General features: G+C 41.5%; 1 protein-coding gene across 1 annotated transcript in view; it reads left to right on the top strand.

The window, feature by feature from the left end:
• The window catches only part of lrrc9 (leucine rich repeat containing 9), a 152,667-nt gene that overhangs the window by 115,431 nt on the left and 15,575 nt on the right, over positions 1-21,661 (top strand). The window contains exons 25-30 of the mRNA XM_080202432.1: positions 1,520-1,628; positions 2,936-3,075; positions 4,239-4,375; positions 6,557-6,774; positions 11,157-11,225; positions 19,517-19,642. Coding sequence (XP_080058558.1) covers positions 1,520-1,628; positions 2,936-3,075; positions 4,239-4,375; positions 6,557-6,774; positions 11,157-11,225; positions 19,517-19,642 — 799 coding nt within the window. The remainder of the gene's footprint in view (positions 1-1,519; positions 1,629-2,935; positions 3,076-4,238; positions 4,376-6,556; positions 6,775-11,156; positions 11,226-19,516; positions 19,643-21,661) is intronic.

The following is a 21,661-nucleotide window of genomic DNA, read 5'->3' as shown; positions in this document are numbered from 1 at the left end:
CCTGAAACAGCTGTTGTGAGAGCACCCAGATTTTCAGGTGTCACACCAAGGATCTTGATGGAGTTGGTTCCTAGACACTGTTACATGCTATTACCATCAGGAAGCTGAAAACAGGTAGTGGGTCAATAGTGGCAATCAGTGGTAAAAATTGTCAATGTATTGCATTTAGGCCATGGTGCAACACTAGATTTGCTACAGTAGGGCTCTGAAACAGTTCCCTCTATGGGCTAGGCTGCAGCAACCCTGAAGTTACCACATAGGTTGGGCACAAGTCGTGCCCTTGAAGGTGTTGGCCATGTGCAGCCATGGAAAAAGAAATGTAAAGGTGCTAGGCACTTAATTTAGTAGGCCACACATAACAACAAAGGGAGGGTACATTGCTTCTATTAGAAAGAAATTAAATATAGCTCTTGGGCTAACGGGATCAAGGGATGTGAGAGGAAGGGAGGATCAGGTTATGAATTTGATGATCAGCCATGATCAAAATGAATGGCAGAGCAAGCTTGAATGGCCTACTCCTACTTCTTGTTTCTATATTTCTAGCTTAGATCTCATATTACTTTTTCCTGAGCTCCAAACTACCTATAGTCCTTCTATTTACACAACAGCCCTTTGCTTCTTTTCATGATCCTAGAATCACTGCATCACTCCACCTCTTCCTGTTACTAAAACACTCATGTGAACTTGCTTGTTTTCTATTATCTTTGTGAAACCAAAGAAATGTATTTTTTCACCCTATGTATGGATACCTGCATTGTTGAAAATGCATGTTCAAAAATATGATTTGATAGTATTTCTTAAGTAACCAAGCTTTTTCTAATCATATGATAGATACCTTGGGGTTTTTAACATAAATGCACTCATTCATACTGATCATACACTGAATGTAATAAAATGATAAATGTAATAATAATAGCTCATTTGCTCAGTAAATTATTATGTCCAAGTCTAGGTTGGATTACTGTAGCCTCTTTACCACCATTTGTCTTGTGTTCTGCGTGATCTGGATCATTATCTGTTTCTTTACGTATTTACACAAAAGTGCAGAAGGATTTGGAGTACTGGTTTAATAAGGCTTAAAAGCAGCATCTCAAGTGGATGAAGTTGTTAAAATAGCTAATGGAATAATGTACTTTATGTCAAGAGGCATAGAATGCACAGAGAAGTAGGGCAGAGAGCTGGAGAAATATTTCTGAGTATGTGAGGCTGTGGAATGTACCACTGGATTTGAGCAGAGACCAAGTCAACATTAAAGAATAGGTTATATAGGTGGTTGAAAGAAAAGGGAATAAAGGAATATGGAAACAAGATGGACATGAGATTAGGAAAATTGCTCATCTGTGACATAAACACCAACATGGATCAACTGGATAAAAATGACCCATTTCTGCGTTATTTGAAACATTCTATGTAATTAGCAAGAAATACAATGACTCTATTGGAAAAACTAAAATGTAACATCAGTGACCTTAGTTATAACATAAGTACTGCTATTTAAAGTTTTTTTTATACTTATCAGATCTGTAGATCTTGGACCTGCAGAGAAATTTGGACGTTTACAAAGAATCAACTTGGAACACAATAATCTTACATCCTTCAGTGGTCTTGTCTATCTCCCTCATGTCAAAGTGAGTTTTTTTTGTAGTTACTTAAAGATAACTACCATTTTCTCCCAAAATATGGTGGTAAATTATAAATCATAGTCGTGATGTCAACAACATATAGCCCAATCAGACTCTTCTTCACTATCCATGTCTATAAACAGAAATATATAAAGTCCATGGATTATTCCTTATGTGTTTAATTATCTTTATTACAACTACATTGGATAGTTCACATTGCACATAAATTAGAATACATTGATACAGTATTTCAATGGTAAATAAGCACTGCCCCAAAATTCATAGTCCTGAAATAGACGTCCTTTAATCATACTAATGTATTTATAATGTAACATTGATCATTCCATACTGCAGTTCATTCAGTACCAAAGGTGTATTTCTTCCATCAGCCTGTTCAGTCCTAGGATTACCAGGATTTCATATACTGGGCAGTAAATATAGTCTGTGGAGTGGCAGGTTTATTTCAGAATTCAAATTCAAATTTCACCATCCATCATGATGAGGTTCAAACCTGGAATCCCAGAGGTTTGTGGTTTACCAATTCAGTGACCTATACATCTAGGCTTGAGGATATGACACTGATGGAATGGCAATGGCATTGTGTAGTGAGTCTCTGGAATTTTGACTTTGTGGCTACTGGCAAAAAGTCAACCTGAATATCTTGGGGAGGGCGTAGGGGCTTTCTTTTTAAGTTATCGTTTACAGTCTTTGACATGCCCAGAGATCCCTGTGAAACCTTAAAACTAAGTCACCTTTCTACCCACTCCCCCACCTGTCCCTCATATTATGGGGGCCAGGTAAGGTGCAAGATAGGCTGCCCATTTTGAGGGCTACTGAAGCCCTTGAGTGGACAACTAATTGCCATTTCAGCCCCAAACCCCCACTGCCACAATTTTGCATTCTGTCATCAAGGTGGGAGCATGGTGAATAGCCTGGAAGCTATTGCTACATGGACTGCTGGCAGGCAGGAAAGGGGTTCCTTCCAAGATAGTGCTCTCTTTGTCCCTGGTTCCTTGCCCCCACCACTCCAGTTTCTTTAATCCGAAACCCCCAGCCCATCTTCCTCACTACTTTGCCCACCCAAAATACCCAGAGTTACCTAAGTCCAAAAGACAATTTCAATTCTTCCTCAGGACTGCTTGTCACTCCAACAATGGCCACTGCTTTCATCTGGTGCTGCTGGGACTAGAGATCCACCAGCCAATCTGATTGTATCCTGTGTATTTCCTAGACCATCTGGAAGCAACAATATATATAGTAACAGAATTGAAGTCTGACATTGTAAAATAAATTTTCTTTTTATTATTATGAAGGTGCTTTATTTAAACCACAACCACATTGAGACAATTTTACCGAGACAAAAGCCTCAACTTCATTTGACCAATAGACAGATTCTTCAGCAGAAGGTCTCTTCCAGTGGCTATGGACAGCCAGGACTTTCCAGGAGCAACAGGTATCTGCAAACAATTTCTTATCATTGTAAAAAGATTTATTGGAAAACAGATGATGAAAAGTTAATTTATTAGTCACAAATAAGGCTTACATTAACACTGCAATGAAATTACGATGAAATTGTGTAGATAAAGGAAATATGTTACGTATAGTGTATATAGATATTGAGAAGGTATTTAATGAGGCGACTCACGAGTCTTGCCATCACACTGTGGAAATCTGCCAAAAATTTCTTCAATTTGTATGTGAATCATCTCGGTGACGCTGCTTATAGAGAATCACTGCTTATTCCAATATGTGAATTTTGTAACAATGCCATCATTTTTCTTTGATTTTCCTTAATTGAGGCAACAGCCCAAAATTTAAGAGGTTATACTTTTGAATTCTCTCTTATAACTTACAATGATAGTAAAATATAAATAAAATACTAATAATTTAAGAATTTACTGATGGTATACTCAGATATTGTGTGCATATGTTTCATTACTAAATTCTATTAGTTGCAAGAGTATGCATCAATCGTGGTTGTTGTCAGTATGCTAATGTTAAGCTCAATTGTTGCAGCTCAGTAGCTGAACAGTGGTATGTAATAATAAACAATGTGTACTGTCTAATAAGTAAACTCAGCTGTCTTCAATGGTAGAGCATAATAGCATTGTGTTTATGTTAATGGACCTCAATCCAGAGACCTGGACTAATGAGCTGGAGAAATGAGGTGAAATCCCACTACAGCAGTGGGGAATTTAAATTCACTCAAGTAGATAATCTAGAAACAAGCCAGGATCAGGATTGGATTGTAGTAAAATATATATATTTATAATATATACCCTATCTGATCTAAGTGTCCAGACCACAATAATGTAGTTGACTCTTAATTGCCCACATATTGGCCTGAAAAGCCACTAATTATCAAAAAGTAGTAACACTGTATTCGCAAAAGCAATAGAGATGGACAGTGAAAACAGTCTTTGCTAGAGAGGCGCATATTCTGTAAATGAATGAGGAAAATTTACTGCAACTGAAGACTTCTGAAACCTGCAATTTAAGTACTTTAATTCACCCAAATAACACTTTAATATACAATTTTTACTGCTTTATTGATAGCAATTTCCAGCCAAAATTTTATTTTGCTGCATAATTAATCACTGCCTCCCTTTTTGAAAGCAGAGACCCAAGTTATGAAAGCCTGCCTCCAGTTATGGAAAGTTTGGAAGTACTTCATTTAGGATACAATGGCATCTCTAGCCTGGCTCAGCTACAGTTGAATAGACTCATAAATTTGAGAGTGCTGTATTTGGAAGGTAAGTAACAACTACCTGCACAGTAAACTAGTGATGAAAGCAAATTTATTTTTGTACTATTTTTCAAATAAGGCATAAAGTTTCAGCTGTGTTGTACAGTTTGCAGTGAAACCTTTGTCTTTGATATTACATGAATTCTGGCCTAGCCAGAGAAGCCCACGTCTTGCGAATGAGTTTTTAAAAATTCTGTGGAAAATAACTCACTCCTGACTCTCCAAAGCCTTTCCATCACTTACAAGTAACAAGTCAGGATTGTGATGGAATACTCATCACTGAATGAGTGCAGCTCCAAAATCCTGAGGAAATTCAACACCAACAAAGACAAAGCATCCTGATTAATTGACATCCCAGCCAACACCATAAACTTTTCCCTCCATGACTGGTTCACTCAGTTGCAGAAGTGTGTACCATATGCAAAATGACCAATATGCAACTGACCAATACATTTTCAACAGCACTTTCCAAACTTACGACCTCTACCACCTTGAATAACAAGGGCCTCATACATACATGAATATCTCCAAGTTGCACAGCATCCCAACTTGGGACTATGACGCCATTCCTTCACAGTTGCTAGGTCAAGATTCTGGAATTCCCAGTCAAATGTAAATATTGGGAAAGATATTTAGGAATGGCAATAAATGCTGGTCTAGACAGCAATGCCCACATCCATGACAAGAATAAAAAAGGAATATTTGTTGCATGAATCTTAGGGCCCTATTTTACCAATTTGATTCTAAATACTAGGCAGACTTGAAATAGGGCATGTTTCAGATCTGTCTTTTAGACCCGTTCTGAGATACTACCATACGCAGTCTGCCTGCAAACATATCAGCGATTCCGAATCACGCTGCACAACCCTTAACAAGCCCGAAGCCCTGCAGCTCCGATTGGCAACTTCGATCTGTGCTCCCAACAACGCATGCGCAGAAAAAATGTTAGAATGTTGTTCCCCTGCCACGTCCCTCCTGGACCGGATAATGCCTCCCCTTGGCCCCCACGGACATTGCCCCACCCCCACATTACCACTGATCCCCTTATCCTCCCATAACCCCGCCACCCAGACTAATCGCGGGCCCCTTCCCTCTTCGCTGATCTCAGACCCCCCTTCTCCCCCACTGATTGCAAGCAGAGTGGCAGTGGAACCCCCTTCCCCCCCCCACTGATCACAGGCAGAGTGGAAGCGAACCCCCCTTTCACCTCGCACCCCCCCCCCCCAACCGATGTTAAGCAGAGTGACAGTAGTCCTCATTTCACCGCCCCCCCATCGATCATGGGCAGGGTGGCAGCGGACCCCTATCCCCTTCCCCCACTGATCACAGGCAGAATGGCAGTAGACCCACCTCTTCACGCCACCCCCACCCACCCACCCACCCACTGATCTCAAGCAGAGAGCCTTTGGACGCTCGGTTCTTACCTCACCCAAATCAGACTTATATGGAGCATGTCTGTTTCACGCTGATTCTGGATGGGCGAACGCGGTGGTAAAGGGGAAAGTGCTGGTAAAGTTGGGCATGCAGCCCATTAAGTCAATTTAAATGCAATTTCAGGCCTTGGTAAAGGGGAAATGGCTGCAGAGGCAGAAGCAGATGGCACTACTTGCCTCATGCCCGACATAATCAAGTTTTTGCACCCAAAAACAGGCAGAACTTGATGATAAAATCTGGCCCTTGGTTTCCAATTTTCCCAAACCACTATTTTAACATTCAAATATTATATTCTTGATCTGCCATGAAAAAAAACAAAAGACCAATACTAGGGACACATACACTGTTTGCCCGCACCCCACCACATCCCTCCCCAAACCAAACCTTGGAAATTTCCGCTTTGACCTCCAAAGGCAATTGAGAAACCTCCAAGAATCTGCAATATTAGATATGATTAGTTGACAGCTAACTATGCAGCATGTATTTTCTGTAACTTATGATGTTGATCACTTGAAGTACGTTGTCCATTTTTTTTAAACAATTATGTACTCATTGCATGTTCTGGCAAGAGGAAAATAACTTTGAGTGTCCTGAGTGAAAATTAGCACTGAGGGAAAATGGATTGGCTAAATCCTGTACTTCCTGTCTTCTTCACTCTGAAGGAATTAAATTGTATTTGAGTGGATACATGCATTCTTTAAATGTGTGTTATACAGAAAGAAAATTTGACTAATTTCAGTTATTTCCATTGCAGGCAATTTTATTAGTCAGATTGAGGGGCTTGATCGCCTTCAGTACCTTGCTGAGTTGTCATTGGAACGAAACAGAGTCCGAATGATCCATGAGAACTCTTTTTTGGGCCAAAGTGCTCTTCTTGAGCTCCATTTAGAAGAGAATAGGATGCGTGATCTTAACAACCTTTATCCATTGGTAAAACTGCAGCGACTTTTCCTTGGTGCAAACAAAATCCAGGTAAATAAAAGATTTGCATTAATATAGCACCTTTCATGTCCTCAGAAGATATTAAATCATTTTACAATCTATTAAATCTTTTTTTGATATATGTGAAAATGCACAAGTTTACATACATCAAGGTCCCACAACAACAATGATCAGGTAACCTCCTTTAGTGATGTTATCTCTTGCTGTTGGCCAGGTCACAGTAAGAGCTTCCCTACTCCTCTTCAGTTCATGCTATAGGATCTTTTATAACAGAATGGAAGTCAGTTGTCACCCCAAATGATAATACCTCTAACAGTTCAGCATGTCCTTATTTCTACAGCACTGAAGAAGAGTCAGTTTAGATTATGTGCTCAAATCTCTAGAGTGGGCTTTAAACCCACAATTTTCTGACTCAGAAGTATGAGTTTTAGCAATGTATCATTATCAGCTGAGTCGGATGGGAAAAGTGATATTAAAGCCATTGATGGAGATGGCAACTTTCTCCACCATATACTGCAAAAGTTTTTAAAAAAACTTTGTTATGGGTCTCACAATGTACTGTTGATGGGGCAGCCCCTGATTCGCGTGCCATCAACTCAGGCACTTGATAAGAGGCTGCCGCATTGCACGGCAAGCAAACCAGTTCACCCAGCTGCATCCATGGTACATACCAGACAACAAGTGGGCACCACCTATCCACTGCCTGGGTAATACCTGTTTAATGCCAGGGTACTGCCCACTTGATGCCTGGGTAGTCCCAGGGTTGTGTCAGCGTGGTATGAAGACTAGCCGGGTTTTATTCCATTCTGCCATCATGCCTCCATAGATGCCGCCACGGATGGATTTTTGGACGAGGGTTATGATTCTGTTGTACAGGCCTGATGATAATATGTAAATTTATTGTAACAATGTTCTCAACATGGAACATCAGGATAAGGATAAGGAAGGATGGAGATGAGGAACAATCACGTCATGTTTTCACTCCAACATATATTACAACTTTGCACTTCTTGCAATATTTTTCGCTCCTGCTCACCTCAAGTGGGTTCAGAAAAAAGCCCAGCCTATATGTTTCAATCTTCTAACTCCAGTGAATATAGGCTAACGTGCCCAACCTTCCCTCATAAGGCAACCCCTTCCTTCCAAGAATCAATCGAGTGGATCTTCTTTGAACTGCTCCCAAGGTAAGTTATCTCCCCTGAGGATGAAAACTAGACACAGTTTTCCAAGTGCCAATGCCTTGTACAGCTGTAGCAGGACTTTCCTTTTTTATATTCTATCCCCCTTGCAATAAATGTCAACATTCCATTTGCCTTCCTAATTACTTGTTGTATCTGTGTGCCGACTTCTTGTGATTTATATAAAGGACACCCGGATTCCTCAGTACTGCACCATTTTGCAGTTTTTCTCCATTTAAGTAACACTCTAGTTTTCTATTCTTACTGTCAAAGTGGACAACCTCACATTTTCCAACATTATACTCCATCTGCCATTTTCTGCCTACTCACTTAATTGATCTGTATCCCTTTGCAGACTCTTTGTATTCTCTTCAAACTTTGCTTTCCTACCTATCTTTGTATAATGAGTAAATTTGTCTATAAACCTGCTCCTTCATCCAAGTTATTAATATAGATCATAAATGGTTGAGACCGCAGCCCTGACCTTTGTGGCACTCCACTAATTACAGTTTCTCAACCTGAAAATGACCCATTTATCTCAACAATCTGCGTCATGTTAGTTGTCCAGTTCTTTAGTTTATTTTGATATATTATCCCCATCACCATGAGCTCTTATCTTGTGTAGTCATCTTTCATGTAGTCCCTTATTGAATGTCTTTTGGAAATTCAACACACTACTTATATTGGTTCCCCTTTAGTAAGTAAAATGAAGTTTATTTATTAGTCACAAGTAAGGCTTATATTGACACTGCAATGAAGTTACTGTGAAAATTCCCTAGTCACCATAGTCTGATGCCTGTTTGGATCAATGTACCTAACCAGCACATGTTCAGAATGTGGGAGGAAATGTGCAAACACCATACAGACAGTGACCCAAGCCAGGAATTGAACCCGTGTCCCTGGCACTGCAAAGCAGCAGTGCTGACCACTGTGCTACTGTGCTGCTCCGATCTATCCTGCTTGTTACAACTTCAAAGAACTATAATAAATTTTTCAAACATGATTTCCCTTTCACAAAACTGTATTGACTCCACCTGATTTTCGAAATGTCCTGGTACTGCAATCTTAATAATGGCTTCTATTGTATTCCCAAAAACTAATTGTCATATAGTTTTGTCTCCCTCCTTTCTTGAATAATGGGCCAAGATTTTATGGCTCCTCCCCACCTGCCAAAGTAAATGGCAATTTAAATAGCCCACCACATCTGCCAGGGGGAGACACACTGTGGCAGAGCCATAAATTCCCAGCCATGGCATTACGTCTGTGGTTTTCTTATCTGCTGGGAAGTCTCCTGAATCCAGGCAATGTTGAAGGTTCACAAGCCAGTACGTCCACTACCTGTTGTGGCCATTTCCTTTAAGACTGTGGAATGCAGGTCATTAGATCCAGGGGATTTGTCAGCCTTTTGTCCCATTAGCTTTCGTAGTACTTTTTCTCTGGGGTTAGTGATCCATAAAAGAAGGTGCTGTGCCAACACTGGTGTACCCACTCCTGATCCAACCCACTACCCCACCTCTGATTTTACAGGTAGCCAAATAGATGATGGAGAGTTGTCTGCCCAGGCCTTATTGTGCATTTAAGGACAATTAATGCCTGATAAAGGGCTTCATCCCATTGCCACTCTGATATAATTGGCAGTGGTTAAGACCTGCATCGGGTGGGTATCACAAAAAGTTTAACCCTACATGCTGCTGGTCAATGAAAGACCTCCTCCCCTGGCACCCTATGTCAACCAGAGGCTACCCTTTCCACAGTCTTGCCTCCACCATGTCCACCTACCCTTTTGCCCTATCCAAAATGCTCCTCTCCCCCTCATGCTGTGTGAAGTTGGCCTGACCCGATGTCTGAGGCCATCACTAAACTTCACTTCCTTGGTTTACCTGCAGTACCAGTAGTGGCCACCATTCCTGCTTGACATTGCCTCTGTACACAGCTGCCGATCTCTGATCGGCTGACAGCTCTATGAGATGGGTTGCCTCTTCGGCTGGACAAGCGCCTGCCTTGTACTGGTTAAGCTGAGTTGGACTCACCCTGAACTTTACACTGGACTGTGGGGAGCCTGCCCTCAGCTTAATATCCGGCCCCTAATTTTGTATGGTTCTTGTGAAGATAGATACCAAGTACTTAATCTCTCAGCCATTTCCTCCTTATTATTATTTTCCCATACTTACCGTCTAAGGGACCAACACTTACTTTAGCTACTCTTTTTTTCCATATATGTAGAAGCTTTTACGGTTTTATACTTCTTGCTAATTTTCTTTCAAACTCCAATTTCTCCCTCCATTTTTTAGTCATTCTTTGGTTTCTAAAGTTTTCCCAATTTTCTGGCTAACTCTAATCTTTGTAGCATCATACATCTTTCATTCTTTCTGATCTATATGGCTATACCATAACTTTCTTCATCCTTCTCATGGCATCTTTCTTTGTCAATTGAATGTATCTTTGAAAGTTATGAAAAATGTCCTTAAATATCTGCCAATATCTTTCTCTAGCATATTACCTTTAAACCTATTTTCCTGTTACATATTAGTTAACTCTGACTCTATACCCTTGTAATTACCTATTTTTATGTTAAAGTTCCCTTTGGCCTCACCTTTCACTCCACCAGCCTTCACGTTTAACATCTCATCTTCCACCATCGTTGCTACCTTCAGCTTTTTCCACCATCAGATACATCTTGTCTCCCTTTATCTTTTTACACTCCAGTAGGACCTCCATGACACTTCGGACCATTCCTCAACTCCTCAAACATCTCCTGACTCTGACTTATTTCAGTTCTGATAGTCGGCCAGTCACCTGAAATTGACAGATGCCTCCTGATCAGCTGAATATTTCCAGCATTTCCATTTTAATTTCAGATTTCCAGCATCTGCAATATTTTAAAACTTTATATTCCATTTGGTTTCTGAATGTATTAAAAGTTTTATAAATTGCTGTGCACCGCACTAAAGGTAATACAAACTTGGAAAAGTTTAAAACTTGCATGTAAAAAAATGTGTAAAATGTATAAGCCATAAGGCCATACAAGTAAAACATGTGGAACAAGGGTTGAGTGAACTCATGAAAAAATATGTGTGCACTTTGCAAGTCCATTTAGTGGCAATGTGGGGAAGTTCATTCAACAGTATATCAATCCAGGATTTTACGATTTGAGACATTGTCATGGTAGGCATAGTAAAATGTTTTTCTATATGTAATAAAAGTATTTCCAAGTAAATAGTCTATTTTGCATAGGACATAGGTGAACTGGAAAAACTCGATTCACTTCCAAGTATGACAGAACTTTCAGTTGTTGGAAATCCTGTAAGTATTTTGATCTAGTATGTTTTGTATAATTTACAAATTGATGAATTATCTTGTTTGATCACAATTCTTTTGTATCTAAACTTTCCTTTCCACAAACCCTTTACTTCAAATGGTGAATCTAGCAATGATTGTTTATCTATAAATCAACAAACTATTGGAAAAAATATAGACTTTTCCTACCATGTAATGGCAGAACTAACATAAAACAATTTTGGAATCTGTCCCCTTTATCAGGTAAATTTTGACTCATGAACCTTAAAATATTCCAGGTCTTTATGCAACTGGACACTGGTAATGTCCACTTAGTTTTACACAGAGGAGATGAGACCAAGATGCAGTAGAACAGATGGAACTATCACTTGTCCTGTCCCCAAAATGAATGTGTTCAAGCTAGCATTTGGGACAGAGGTGCATCCCAGTTTCTCGTTTAGCTGTCCTCACTGTCCCTTTCATACTTTGTTTCAGAGTGAAACAATTTGGGGTTCTTATCTCTTGGCAATATAATCAAAGGCTGCAATTTTCTGGACCTGCACGCAGAGGACGCAAATCTCTTAATGACCACTAATTCTTGAGAGGAAAATAACAGGATTTGCACTGGGGAGATCTCAGAATGAGATCTTCCCCATCCCCTGATAGTGACGTAATCAGGTTCACACTCCGTGAGGACATGAACCTGATTCCCATCAATTTGAATGTATTTAAACATAACACTCTTATCTTTCGGGGACTTCACATGTCACATTGGTGGGAATGACTACTGCTGTCCAGCAGTTGAGATGACCATGCCAGGGGCATGGAGGCCAGTGTAACTCCCGGGTGGTCAGAGACATGGCAAGGTAGGGGAGGAGAGGGCAATTTCCGGCAAAAATGAATGGGGAAGGAAATTGCTGGTGATGATAAATGGCAGGTGGCAAAATTGGATGGTGAGGGGAGTGGAGGACCCAATGTTTGTGGGTGGGAGGGGGTCGGATGGGGGAGCTTGTCTTTTAATTTTGAGATTGGGGTCCCCTTTAAATAAGGCACCCCCATCTCTGTGGATCTGGGCTTACTGGCATCTTTCGGCCCCTTCCCTTCAGAATTACAGTGCAGAAGATGTCCCCATCTTTTTTTGATTTGGAGGGGAAACCTGAACACACCTGGAAACATTCCCAAGTCTTTGTGATGAGGTGGTGGTGCGGGGAAGGTGGATGGAAAATGAAAGTGAAAGGAAATTCATACCATAACTCTAGCAATGGCTGCAGAACAACATTGGCAGCAACATGAGAATAAACTGCATTCCTGCTCATTAAGCCACATTGACCAAAAGACCTCATAAGATGCCAAAAAAATTGAAAATAAACATTACTCCTTCATGTGAGAAAATACACAACCTAAAATAAATGCTCAGTGCCTCTGTTTAAGAATTAGATTTGGTTTCTAAAACATTTGGAAATAAAAGCTGAGATCAATAAAAATGATGTTCTTGAATTGCCATTGAAAACATTTAGGGAATGAAATCTAACACCCTTACCTGCTTTCATCTCCTTGTGACTTCAGTCCCATATCAATTTCTTTTTAGCTGCCCTCTGAATAGCGCAAATAATTTCAATAGTTTAAGAAGAAGCCCCAGGGCCACCATCTCAAGGCAACTGGAGATGATCAAGATTAAAAGGATAAGGGGAGATCTCATAGAAACCTATACAATTCTAACAGGATTAGAGAGGGTAGATGCAGGAAGGATGTTTCTGATGGCAAGGGAGTCCAGAGATAGTGGTCACTGTCTGAGGATAAGGGATAGACCATTTAAGACGGAGATGAAGAGAAGGATTTTCACCCAGAGAATAGTGAGTGTTATGTGTTTGTATTAATTCTTATTAGCTTCCTGAAGTTCAGCTGTGTTAATGTATTCACCAGATGTGACATCACAAGTCACTAGTGTATGAAACGGGCAGAGAAGAAGTAGCCAGGAAAGTGAACACACACCTGTAAATAAGGCTCTCGTATCCTGAGTGCTGCATATCTCCAATATGCAATGTAAAAAAAATGAGGACAACGAATGATGCTGCTAGCCACCTGGGGTGAAGAAATTTACCGAAAAAGTCAGGAAAACGAAATATTAGAATATAAACTTTTTGTATGCGCTCTGGAAAAGTGGTATGAAGTGCACATGTGGGAAAACTTCATTGGTTAAAAAAAAGGCAGGAGTTCTCAGCATCATGGGACCATTTGATGAAAATGTGGAGCAGTGGTGGATCTTCTATACTGAGTGTTTTGATTGTTTTGCGCAGGGAAAGAAAATAACTGAAGATATTATGATGCCCACTTTCCTGAGTGTGATTGGGGTTGGGGAGGGTGAGGGAGGACATTTAATCTCTTCCATAGTTTAGTCTAACCTGAGAAGCCAGGCATTAAAACAAGTATACAGATCATAGATATTTTGCAAGCACATTTTTTGCTGAAGCCTTTGGTGATTGCAGAGTACTTCAGATTCCACAAAATAAACAAAGAAGAGGGAGAGTCAATTGTGTAATTTCTGGCTGTGCTTAAGAGATTTTCAAAATATTGTGAGCTTGGAGATGTGCTAAATGACACAATTTAAGATCAATTTGTCCTGCTTCTTTCTTTTCATTTCTTCCTCTAACCTAACGGGGGTGAGGGAATATCAGGCAAGATCTTTCTTTCTTTTTATCAGCAAATTATCTAGAGGGAATGGCAGGAAAGGCAGTGCAATGTTTCTCCTGCAAAATATTTGAGATGAGGGATGCTGTCAGTGTCCCTGCTGATTTCACCTGTGGGAAGTGCCCCCATCTCCAGCTCCTCATAAACCGTGTTAGGGAACTGGAGCTGGAGCTGGATGAACTTCAGATCATTCGGGAGGCAAAGGTGATCATAGATAAAAGCTTCAGGGAGTTAGATACTCTGAAGAATGAAGATAAATGGGTGACAGTGAGAGGGACTGAGAGGAAGCAACCAGTGCCGGGATCCCCTGTGGTCGTTTCCCTCAGCAACAAGTATACCGCTTTGGATACTGTTGAGGGGGTCGACCTAACAGTGGTAGGCCAAGGTGACTGGATCTCCTGCACTGAGTCCATCCCTGTGCCTCAGACAGGAAGAGGGGAGAGCAGGAGAGCAGTAGTAATTGGGGACGCTATAGTTAGAGGGACAGATAGGATGTTCTGCAGTAGCTAAAGAGACTCACAGATAGTATGTTGCCTCCCGGGTGCCAGAGCCGTGACGTCTCAGACCGTGTTTTCAGGATCCTTACGGGGTACGGGGATCAGTCACAGGTCGTGGTATACATCAGTACCAATGACATAGGTAGGAGGAGGGACGGGGGTTTTAAAACAGGAATTTAGGGGGCTAGGATGGAAACTGAGAGCCAGGACAAAGCACGTTGTCGTCTCTGGTTTGTTGCCGGTGCCATGTGCTAGCGAGTTGAGGAACAGGGAGAAAGTGCAGATAAACATGTGGCTGCAGGGATGGTGTCGGAGAGAGGGTTTCATTTACATGAATAATTGGAGTACATTCTGGGGAAGGTGGGACCTGTATAAACAGGACAGTTTGCACCTGAACCAGAGGGGCACCAATACCCAGGGAGGGAAATTTGCTACGGCTCTTCGGGGGGGGTTTAAATTAATTTGTCAACAGCATGGGAAAACGAGCTGTAGATAGAAGCCAGTATTGAGGATAGTGAGGTACTGAAGAAGGTATTAAGGTCGCAGGAGTGTACAGATAGACAGGATGGTGGGTTGGAGTGTATCTACTTCAATGCAAGGAGCATCCGGAATAAGGCAGGTGAACTTGGAGCATGGATTGGTACTTGGGACTATGATGTTGTGGCCATTACGGAGACATGGTTAGTACAGGGACAGGAATGGTTGTTGGCAGTTCCGGTGTATAGATGTTTCAGTAAGAGTAAGGAAGGTGGTAACAGAGGTGGAGGGTAGCATTGTTAATCAAGGATACTTTAATGGCTGCTGAAAGGCATTTCGAGGGAGATCTGCCTACTAAGGTAATATGGGCTGAAGTTTGAAATAGGAAAGGAGCGGCCACATAGTTAGGAGTTTTCTATAAGCCGCCAAATAGTAATAGAGATGTGGAGGAGGAAATGGCAAAGCAGATTTGGATAGAAGTGGAGGTCACAGGGTAGTTATCATGGGTGACTTTAACTTTCCAAATATTGATTGAAACCTTTATAGGTCGAATAGTTTGGATGGGGCATTTTTTGTACAGTGTGTGCAGGAGGGTTTCCTGACACAATATGTGGATAAACCAACAAGAGGTGGGGCCACATTGGACTTGGTACTGGGTAATGAACCAGGCCAAGTGTTAGATTTGTTTGTGGGAGAGCACTTTGGAGATAGTGACCACAATTTGGTATCTTTCATTACTGCACTGGGGAGGGATAAGGTCACATGGCAGGGCAAAGTTTATAATTGGGGCAGGGGGAGTTATGATGCGATTAGGCAAGAATTAGGGAACATAAGATGGGAACAGAAACTGTAAGGTAAAGGCACAAATGAAAAGTGGAGCTTGTTCAAGGAACAAATACTGCATGTCCTTGATAAGTATGTCCCTGTCAGGCAGGGAGGAAATGTCCGAATGAGGGAACCATGATTCACAAAGCAGTTTGAATGTCTTGTCAAGAGAAAAAAGGAAGCGTAGTTAATGATGAGAAAACAAGGTTCAGTTGGATAGCTTGAGGGTTACAAGGTAGCAAGGAATGAGTTAAAAAAGGGCTTAGGAGAGCTGGAAGGGGGCATGAGAAGTCCTTGGTGGGTTGGATCAAGGAAAACCCCAAAGCTTTTTACTTTATGTGAGAAATAAAAGAATGACCAGGGTGAGGTTAAGGCCAGTCAAGGATAGTAGTGGGAACTTGTGTATGGAGTCTGAAGAAATAGGTGAGGTGTTGAATGAATATTTTTCTTCAGTGCTCACTAAGGAGAGGAGTCATGTTTTTGAGGATGAGTGTGTGATACAGGCTGATAGGATGGAGGAGGTAGATGTTCTGAGGGGAGATGTCTTAGCAATTTTGAAAAACCTGAGGGTCGATTAGTCCCCTGGGCCAGATGGGATACATCATAGGATACTTTGGGAGGCAAAGAATGAGATTGTGGAGCCTTTAGTTTTGATCTTTGGGTCCTCACTGTCCACGGGGATTGTGCCAGAGGACTGGAGAATGGTGACTGGAAATAGGAATGACCCTGATAATTATAGGCCAGTTAGTCTTACTTCGGTGGTCGGTAAGTTAATGGAAAAGGTCCTGAGGGACAGGATTTATGGAAAGTTGCAGCTTAATCTGGGATATTCAGCACAGATTCATGAGGGGTAAGTCTTGCCTCATAAATTTGATTGAATTCTTTGAGGTAACTAAGTGTGTGGATGAAGGTAGAGCAGTTGATGTTGTATACATGAATTTTAGTAAGGCGTTTGATAAGGTTCCCCAAGGTAGATTCATGAAGAAAGTAAGGAGGTGTGGGATAGAAGGAAGTTTGGCCGATTAGACAAGTAACTGGCTAGAAGACAGAGGGTGGTGGTGGAGGGAAAATTTTCAGACTAGAGGCCAATTACCAGCAGTGTATCACAGGGATCAGTGCTGGGTCCTCTCCTATTTGTGATTTTTATCAATGACTTGGAAGAGGGGGCTGAAGTGTGAGTTAATAAATTTGCTGGTGACACCAAGATTGGTGGAATAGTGGATGAGGTGGAGGGCTCTTGTGGGCTGCAAAGAGAATTGATAGGATGCAGAGCTGGGCTGAAAAGCGGCAGATGGAGTTTAACCCTGATAAGTCCAAGGGGATTAATTTTGGTAGGACAAACTTGAATGCGGATTACAGGGTCAACGGCAGGGCTCTGAGGAATGTGGAAGAACAGAGAGATCCTGGGGTTCATATCCACAGATCTCTGAAGGTTGCCACTCAAGTGGATAGAGCCGTGAAGAAGGCTTATAGTGTGTTAGCTTTTATTAACAGGGGGTTTGAGTTTAAGAGCCGTGGGGTAATGCTGTAACTATACAGGACCTTGGTGAGACCACATTTGGAATAATGTGTGCAGTTCTGGTCACCTTACTGTAAGAAGGATGTGGAAACATTGGAGAGAGTGCAGAGGAAATTTACCAGGATGCTGCCTGGTTTGGAGGGTACATTTAATGAGGAAAGGTTGAGGGAGCTGGGGCTTTTCTCTTTAGAGCAGAGGAGGATGAGAGACGACTTATTAGAAGTTTATAAGATGATGAGGGAGATAGATAGAGTGGACGTTCAGAGACTATTTCCTCGGGTGGATGTAGCTGTTACTGGGGGCATAACTATAAGGTTCGTGGTGGGAGATATAGGAGGGATGTCCAAGGTAGATTCTTTACTCAGAGAGTGGTTGGGTTGTTGAATGCACTACATGCAGTGATATGGAGTCAGACACTTTAGGAACTTTCAAGCGGTTATTGGATAGGCACATGAAACACACCAGAATGATAGGGAGTGGGATAGCTTGATCTTGGGTTCGGACATAGCTCGGCATGACATCGAGGGCCGAAGGGCCTGGACTGTGCTGTACTGTTCTATGTTTGATGTTCTATTACTGAGTTGGCTGGATGATCAACCATAATCATAATGAATGGTGGAAAAGGCCAAAAGAGCTGAATTATCTACTGCTGCTCCTATTTTCTATGTTACGAAAATGCCAGCCTTGGCAATAATGCCCGTATACCAAGAATAAGGATAAAAAGCTTTGCATTTATGTGCCATTTTTCATGACCTCAGACCATCCTTTATAGTTATTGAAGCTCTTTTTGAAGTATAGTCACATTGTACTGTGGCAAATTTGCAATAGCAATTTTTCACCAACATCAATATGGTAACGACTAGATACTTGTGGTGGGATTTTCCAAACCTTTCCGTTGATGACATCTTCCAGTTCTGCTGAAGTTGATCCCCAAAGCAGGGCTGTTAAGCCATGCAAATTGCCAATGATATCTGTGGGATCAATAGATCCTACCAGCAGCCAAAGGGAGAGGACGGAATCCCAGCCTTCAGTTTTGTGATGTTGATTGAAGGATCAATATTGACCAGGACACTTGGTAACTCCTGTGCTCTTCTTCAGAATAGTGCCAATAAATCTTTAATGTCCACATTAAATGACGGGCAGGTCCTCAATTAAGCATCTCTTCTGAAGGATGGCACTTCTGACAATGCAGTTTTCCCTTATTACTGTGCATGAGTGTCAACCTAGATTTTGTGCTCAGGTCTCTAGAATTGAAGTCACACTCATGTGACTCAGATGAGTGTGCCATAGACTAAGCCACAGTTTGACAAATTTTCACAATTGAATTTTGTCTATCAAGAGTATAAAAAATTCCAAAAATTATTCTGCAAAGATTAGATTTCTGAAGAGTTACATTCTTTCACAATTTAAGTAATTGCTTGTTAGATTTAAACATAATGTCATAATTATTTTTACTTGCCTCTCTGATGCTTATATACCAATATTGAATAGCAACTTCAGTCATGCCATTATGAAACTGCTTCTCACACTGCTCTATGCAAAAAAGTAATTGAGGAATATAAATGTGAGGATTATTTTCATTTTCTTTGTAGGGGAAATAATTCCAGCATTTCTATACGCAAAGGTCGTATGAGAAATGTGTAAACTTCCTAACATATTAATCACTACTAGAGGTACACGAAGATATTTTGTGCATTTATTTTTCTGCATTCTCTTCATTCCTGACATCACTCTTGCTGGGGTGCATGTCAGACATAATCCATATCTCATCCTCACAACCTTGCACTGTACATTAAAATCAAGCCAAATCACATGTGAATGAGAAGACTATCTTTCAACAGGCAGTGGATCTCTGCATTTCTCCCTTTTTAACATGAGGCACTGAGGCTAATTTTAGTTCCCAGATATTGCACCAGCTGAGATTAACTAATTTAGCACAAAATAGAGATTGAATCTGGAAGTTTTATGTTCTGTATGTCTCAGGTCAATATTTAATAACTCCCCCTAAACTGGAGTTCTAGATTACATTTCTTAAAAAAAAGATTATTTACACCATTTACAATTGTATGCAAATATTTGCATCAGCATTTCATAGATTTCCAAGTTACAAGTAAGAGTAATTCTTGTTAAGCAATATATTGATTTGAAGATACTTCACAATATAGGCAGTTGTAAAATTAATCAAATGTGTGAAATTCTAAGTATGTTTGATTGTAGTATGTGATTCCACTATCTTAATTTGACTTGTTGAAACCATTAAAAAGAGGAAGAAGCGAAGCTTCTTTCAAGTGACCATGTAAAATTTTTTTCAGGTCTCTCGTAAAATGTTGTATCGTCCATTCCTAGTGTTTCGGTTGCCAAGGCTTCAGATATTAGATGGTATACCAGTGACAATGGATGAGAAAGAAAGAGCTGAATTTCTATTGTGTGAGCACAGTGTAAGAATTTTGGTTGTTTAAATGGCCAGCAGAACTTTTGTGGCATTACTAACAGTAAACTAACAATACACTGAATTATGTCATGTAAGATGTTGAACTATGATCATTGATTTAGGATGATGATGTGATCTGGTTAGGGGATGTTAACATTTAAAGAGAAATTCAGTTACCTTGTTTAAATCAATAGAACCATGTTACAAGATTTCACATTTTTAAACAAAAACAAACTTCATTGTAAACAAAATGCTTAAATAAACAAGCTCTATTAACTTAACAATACGGTTTACATAAGAACATAAGAAATAGGAGCAGGAGTAGGCCATCTAGCCCTTCGAGCCTGCCCCGCCATTCAATAAGATCATGGCTGATCTGTCGTGGCTCAGTTCCACTTTCCCGCCCTCTCCCCATAACCCTTAATCCCCTCTCTTATCAAGAACCCATCAACCCGCTTCTTAAAAATATTTAGCGAGGCAGCCTCCACCACTTCAACGGGCAGAGAATTCCAGAGATTCACCACCCTTTGAGTGAAGAAGTTCCTCCTCAACTCCGTTCTAAACCGCCTCCCCTTTATCTTGAGGCTGTGCCCCCTAGTCCTACTGTCTTTTTTGAGCGGGAAGAGTCTCTCCACCTCTATCCTATCCATCCCATTCATCATCTTATACGTCTCAATGAGATCTCCCCTCATTCTTCTAAACTCTAACGAGTACAAGCCTAGTTTATTCAGCCTCTCCTCATAGCTCAATCCCCTCAACTCCGGTATCAGCCTAGTAAACCTCCTCTGCACTCCCTCCAGGGCCAAAATATCCTTGCGCAGGTGCGGCGCCCAAAACTGCACACAGTACTCCAGCTGCCTCACCAATGCCCTATACAGCTGCAGCAAGACCTCCCTACTTTTATATTCAATCCCCCTCGCTATGAAGGCCAGCATCCCATTTGCCTTCCTGACCACCTGCTGCACCTGCAAGCTGGGTTTTTGCGACTCATGCACAAGGACCCCGAGGTCCCTCTGCACCGTCGCCTGCTGCAGTTTTTCGCCCCGTAAGTAATAGTCCTTCCTACCATTCTTCCTACCAAAGTGGACCACCTCACACTTGCCAACATTAAATTCCATTTGCCATTTCCTGGCCCATTCGCCCAGCCTATCTAGATCCTTCTGCAGACTCTCCACACCCTCCGCACAATTTGCCTTTCCCCCAATCTTGGTGTCATCAGCAAATTTCGACACCCTGCACTCGGTTCCCTCCTCCAGATCATCTATATAAATGGTAAATAGCTGAGGCCCCAGCACCGACCCCTGCGGCACCCCACTAGTCACCAACCGCCAATCCGAATAGCACCCATTGACCCCCACTCTCTGCCTCCTATTTGACAACCAATCCTCTATCCACGCTAACACCCTACCCCCAACTCCATGTCCCCTGACCTTCTGCAATAACCTATTGTGAGGTACCTTGTCAAACGCCTTCTGAAAATCCAGAAAGACCACATCCACCGGCTCTCCTCTATCCACTGCCCTAGACACATCCTCATAGAACTCCAGTAAATTTGTCAGACACGACTTCCCTTTAATGAAACCGTATTGCGTCCGCCCTATCAAGCAATTCCCTTCAAGATGCCTCGCAATTTCCTCCTTAATGACGGATTCTAACATTTTACCTACCACAGACGTTAAACTAACCGGCCTATAATTCCCCGCCTTTTGCCTGGCACCCTTCTTAAACAACGGCGTAACATTAGCCGTTTTCCAATCTTCCGGCACTTCCCCGGAATCCAGCGACGTCTGGAAAATAACCACCAAGGCATCCACTATCACCTCCGCCATTTCTTTCAGAACCCTCGGATGCATTCCATCCAGTCCTGGGGACTTGTCCACAATCAGCCCCCTCCAGTCTGTCGAGCACCACCTCTCTAGTAACAGTAATGTCATTGAGACCCTCCATTCCTACCACCTTTCCATCGCTAACACCCGGCAAATTATTCACGTCCTCCTCCGTGAAGACAGAAACAAAAAAGTTATTC

The sequence above is a fragment of the Carcharhinus amblyrhynchos genome, chromosome 14 (genome assembly GCF_965287045.1).
Source record: "Carcharhinus amblyrhynchos chromosome 14, sCarAmb.v2.hapA, whole genome shotgun sequence".
Classification (NCBI taxonomy): domain Eukaryota; kingdom Metazoa; phylum Chordata; class Chondrichthyes; order Carcharhiniformes; family Carcharhinidae; genus Carcharhinus; species Carcharhinus amblyrhynchos.
This window is presented reverse-complemented; position numbering and strand designations above follow the sequence as displayed.